General features: G+C 43.6%; 1 protein-coding gene across 3 annotated transcripts in view; it reads right to left on the bottom strand.

Moving 5' to 3' along the window:
- Nucleotides 1-823: 823 nt before the first annotated feature.
- The window catches only part of PROS1 (protein S (alpha)), an 82,549-nt gene continuing 78,254 nt past the window's right edge, over nucleotides 824-5,118 (bottom strand). For 2 of the 3 annotated variants that reach the window (XM_019525733.1, XM_019525734.1), the window contains one exon: nucleotides 824-3,587. In XM_019525733.1, the coding sequence (XP_019381278.1) occupies nucleotides 3,424-3,587 (164 nt within the window). In that variant the 3' untranslated portion in view covers nucleotides 824-3,423. The remainder of the gene's footprint in view (nucleotides 3,588-5,118) is intronic. The other variant, XM_019525735.1, reaches the window with a different exon arrangement.

Raw genomic sequence — 5,118 nt, 5'->3', positions numbered from 1 at the left:
CTGTTAGACCAGTGAAAGATACTGAAGCCAATGGGGCTCTTGTGGATTCATGCTGATGTAAAAAGCCCTGGCGCAACAAAGCAATAAGCATATACTTCATTTAAATCATGTAAAAGACCCACTAAAGCAGGGGCCGGCAACGTTTTTGGGCAGAGTGCCAAAAACACCCGCAACCTCAACTTGTAAGATGTTGGTATGCCTAGGGTGGATAGCAGGGGAGCCATGAGAAGCCCAATCCTTGTTGTGGCCATTGCTCCCCACCATCCACCCTGAGACATACCAAAATCTTTCAAGTTGAGGTTGTGGGTGTTTTGGGCACTCCACCCAAAAACGTTGCCAACCTTTGCATGCCATGCTCTGCCACCCATGCTGAGGGGTGCCTACCCCTGCACTGAAGTCATGATGTTTCATATATGTTTACAGTTAACCAGGTGCTCCAGTGCTTGGCTAGATTGGAGTTGATAAAAACAAAGCTTTGGGTCTCTCTAAGATGGAAGGCTTCCTGATCAAATAGAGTAGAAAAAATTACCTATTTTCATTAATGCTAAGGTCCATTTACTGTGATGGCAGTATAAAGAAGACTTAAAATAGATGTATATTTAAGTGTAAAGGGGCCTCATAAATAAGAATCAGACTCAACATCCAGACTTCATGGATGGAGACAACAGATGGAGACGACACAGCAGAAGCTGACATACTTCTCTCGCTATTCTTTCTCTTTTCATGTAACGCCTAATTACCATCAGCTAATATAGGCAATATGAAATAATTAATACATCTCAATACTAATCTAGCGAATATGAAGTTATGATGGGGCAGCAAATGAGCTTTAGAATTAATAGGTTTTATTAATATTGAAGATAATCCTAGTCACCTGAGTATATCACTTGGTCATCTGATCCAGGTTTGCACTATTAAAAGGACTCACGAAAATAAATTAGAATTTTTTTCTTTTATTTCATCTTTAAAATATGGAGGCACTTTCACATTCAAAAGTTCAGCACACAGTTTTGCTTAAAACTAGAATGCAGGTATCCATAGAGAAAAACAAAACAAAAATATTGTTCCTTTATTTTCCATATTCTTTAACTTCATCTCTCTTCAATTTATGAAATAAAAATCCATCTTCCTCCCCTCCCCCCTCTTTTTTCCTTCTAACTGTAATATAGACATAAATATCTTATGTACTATTGACACCTTTCTTCTGGGCTCTATCTTTTGATTGTTTCTCTGGTCAGGTAAGGTGGCTGAACAAGCACCAAATTCAAAAGAGAGTCTTACTTTTGGGAACTGTTCTTGAAAAACTAGAAATACAGTAAGTATAGGCATGTTTTGAGGTTCCAATTGACCAAAGTCACAGTCCTGCACAGCATTTAAACATATATTTGAATTGTATAGATTTCAGCTGGACCTCTGATTTGGAGCCCAGATGCAATGAGGGGAATTTTCCTCACAGTTATTTAAACACAGTTTTGCATCAGTATGCCACTGCAGAGGTAATCAAAGCAGTTTTGCATCCATGCACCATTCCACAGAGGTGGCCCAAGAGCTGACAGGAGCTTAGGCACTGCACACTGGGTTTCTGTGATTGTCAAGGTTTCCTTTTGCCAAGAAGCAGCGTTCTGAGATCTGGTGCCAAATCAAACTGGGGCTGGGTTGCACAGGAAGTCAGAGGAGACATTAATTCATTGTGTTCATAAAGTTATACAAAAAGAACTGGGTCAGAAGTGAATTTTAAAAAATTGAAAATATAGGACTAGGTTCTGCACTTGGGAGGTACTACATCATATCATACCATTAATTTCAATGAGACTTCCTGAGGAGGAAGGCATTCTTCAAAGTGAATGAAGATGGTATAATACTTCTTTGGGTAAGTAAATTTCTATACCAGGGCATCAAATCCTAATTCAAGTGTTCTGATAGGTAGTTGTCTATTCTGTAGCTTAATGAGATGCAGGGGAAGGGTACTCCTGCTTCTGACTCTTCTCTCCCTATTAGTTTAGGGTTAACCAAAACCTGCAGTAGCTAAATGGAGAGGCTTTACCAGCTATGTGAAAATGAGTCTGGAAATTGAAAGATTACTCACAGGAATTAAAGAAACTAGACATACCAACTTGGGTACCTCCTAGAATCATTCCCTCTTCTAATCAACTTTGTGGACTAATTTGGTTTAATAGGGATATGGCTTGAAGTGCAAAATTGGCTTCAAGATTTAAGCCTTTCATGTAAATAAAGAGCTTTTGTTGTAAATCAGGCACTTCTGAGGTGCCTCAAAGTCATATGTAAGAGGACTGGGGGTGTTAAGGGATTAACCTAAGTAGAGAATAAGTTTGACATCTCCAAGGAGCTAGTTGGGAGTGACTAAGAAACTCTGGAGTGCAAGTTTAGTCAAAAACGGGGAAGTCTGTTTTTTAGGGAGGCCCTCAGCTTTATTCAACAAATTCAAGTTTGATGTCGACACCAGTGTGACTACCTCTTGGGCACATCTACACATGCATTGATGCACCATTGTTACTGCGCATTAAGTTTAGTACCTGTAATAACAGGTACTAACACAATGCGCAGTAACTGGCACTACTACACAGTAGCACCAGTGCACAGTCATTTATTGTTGCCAATGAGCAGCAGACTAATTCTACTGTGTATTAGCACGGCTTTTGCTGTGACGTGCTAATGTGCAGTAGAATTAGTCTACTGTGCATTTAGCATATCGTGTAGACGTGCCCCTTCATGCACACAATTTACTCACACACATCTGCTGCCCTTCTCTTTCTGACAGTGGCATGATATTATGTTGTTTTAGGAATGGGAGTACTTTACTCTTAAGTAAAGTAATGGAATTATGAATCAGGGAGGGGGGAAAAGTTCTGAAGTTCAAACTACGATAGTGGGACTCCAAGATGGAAAAGGCAACTGTTGGTCAAGAATGTCATAAATTGGTTTACTAATGTCCTTTTCTTTTTAATGTAAATAAAAGCTTTTGTTTTTGATGTCACCACCCCAAATGCTATTACGATTCATAAGTATACTGACAGCAATTAGCCTTCTAACCTGGGGGCCTTTCTTTTTATAAAATCATACTTCATAAAAGTTGTTAAAACATTTTCATATATTTTCTTTAAAAGTTAAATTAAAATAGTTTGATTTAGATTTTAAATATGCTGGTAGGACTCACTACTCCATCTGAAAGAATTATTTAAATATAAAATCTAAGGAACTGGACTTGGGCAGGATCATTTGAACAAGAATGCAATCTGTATTCTTTCCCTTTATCTCTGAAAAGAGAGGGTTTTTTTTTCCTTTCCGCAGTACATGAAGGGGAGAACAACATTCCAGATGATCTGGTATCCTGGCACATCTTGAATAAAATGGTATGTGAGATGAATGAGACTAATTACAGAAATTATATCTAAAGGTAGAGAGTTACTTTAAGAATGGATCTTCTCCCATTACTTGTGGACATGAATGTGATCTAATGTCACTGTGTTTATAGGCAGCTTGATCCAGATCCAGTTCTTTGCTGTTAACCGTCGCCTCCATGCAGCCATTATAAAAGACCGTTAGTGGTGTTATACCAAGGGGAAGATCTGAAAAGGGAATAACATCATATTGTTAAGCCAAGGCTTCAAACATCCTCTATATTTTCCATAGTAGGAAAAAAAAAAAAGTTGGAGTTTCCCATGTCTCATAAGCACGAATCCAGGTTTTCCATTTCCCACAGAAAATTGGGGGAAAATGGAAATTTTCCCTTTTAAGTGAGAAAAACATGGATTTCTCATTTTAATGAAGAAACATACAAATTTTCCACTTTTGCAAAAAGCTCTCTGCAGGCTAGCAGAGTTCCAGCCTGCAAGGGGATCGGGGGAGCGGGAGGAGGACAGTCAGGCAGGGGGCGCTATGTGCACGTATATGCACATGGCTGCCAAGCAGCCTGATGCCCAGCTCCCAAAAGTCTGGTGGGAGTGGGGGCAGGGGAACTGAGGCCCCCATAGGAAGGGAGTGAGTTGGACTGGGCTGGGGCTGCTGCCCAGCCAGGAGGTGCGTGGGGCTTGGGGCCCAGTGCAAGTATGCATGGCCACAGGGCCCCAGTGGGTAACCGGATGGGACCACGGGGGGCTCATCCAGGGAGTGGCGGGGTGGGACTAGCTGCCTGCTGCTGCACGCACTCCAGGGCAGTGGCCCCCCAGATCTGAGAGTGGGGTGGGTGCAGGCTGCCTGCTGTGGGCTCAGGCTCCCTTCCCTGCTGCCCTCCCCCTGGGGCCTCCACGGCTGAAAGGGTTAGACCTAGTGCAACACGGCAGAGCAAGACCAGGCAGGGAAGTTCCATGCTGCTGCAAGCCCCGCGCTGCCCTAGCATAGCACCCCCAGCCCACACAGCAGCAGCAGGGGCAGCAGCATGGAGTTGTACCCCTCATTGCTGCCCAGCAGGCAGGGGATGTCTCAGCATGGTGGTGCAGCTGGGGCTAAGATAATCCTACAGAGGGCAGGGGATTATAGACCTTGGTCCCTGGCCTTATGGCCCTGGTAGCAGGTTGCCCCTTCTGGCAGGGCTGGGGGGCGGGGAACTGTGGGTAGGGAGCAAGGGGCACCAGCAGGGCTGTGGGTGGGGATTGAGGGGCACCAGCAGGGGTGGAGGAGTTGTGGGTGGGGAGTGAGGGGTACCTGCAGGCCTTGGGGCCTGTGGCTTGGGAGTGAGGGGCCTGGAATTGCATCCTGGTGAGTATAGGGGGAAGGAGGAGCTCTGATTTTCCATGATAAAAAACCCAAAATCAAATACCAAAATGTATAGGTACTTAGAATTTATTATAGTGGTTGAGGCACTGGTAGGCTTCCAAATTGCTTTAAAGTTGTAACTTTACACAATAAACATTGTGTTATATGTATTAGTGGTGTCTCATTTTAATCACGGATTTGGGGGGTGTGGCAGGACACGACCTAGGGGTGCCGTGATCTCCCCTAGCGCCCCCTACCTACCGTGCCAGAATCGGGTTCAACGCAACCTCACTATCTTGCCCGCCACGTCTTTGATGGTAAATTATTAAAGGGAGGCTGCCTTTCTACCCTTTTTGGCACGGGGTTTTGAGATGTCCCAGTCCGTGCCCTGCCTTCAGTGACACG

Source organism: Gavialis gangeticus, unplaced genomic scaffold (genome assembly GCF_001723915.1).
Source record: "Gavialis gangeticus isolate Ggan-Ray unplaced genomic scaffold, GavGan_comp1, whole genome shotgun sequence".
Taxonomy (NCBI): domain Eukaryota; kingdom Metazoa; phylum Chordata; order Crocodylia; family Gavialidae; genus Gavialis; species Gavialis gangeticus.
Note: the sequence above shows the minus strand (reverse complement) of the source record. Positions and strands in the feature narration are given on the sequence as shown.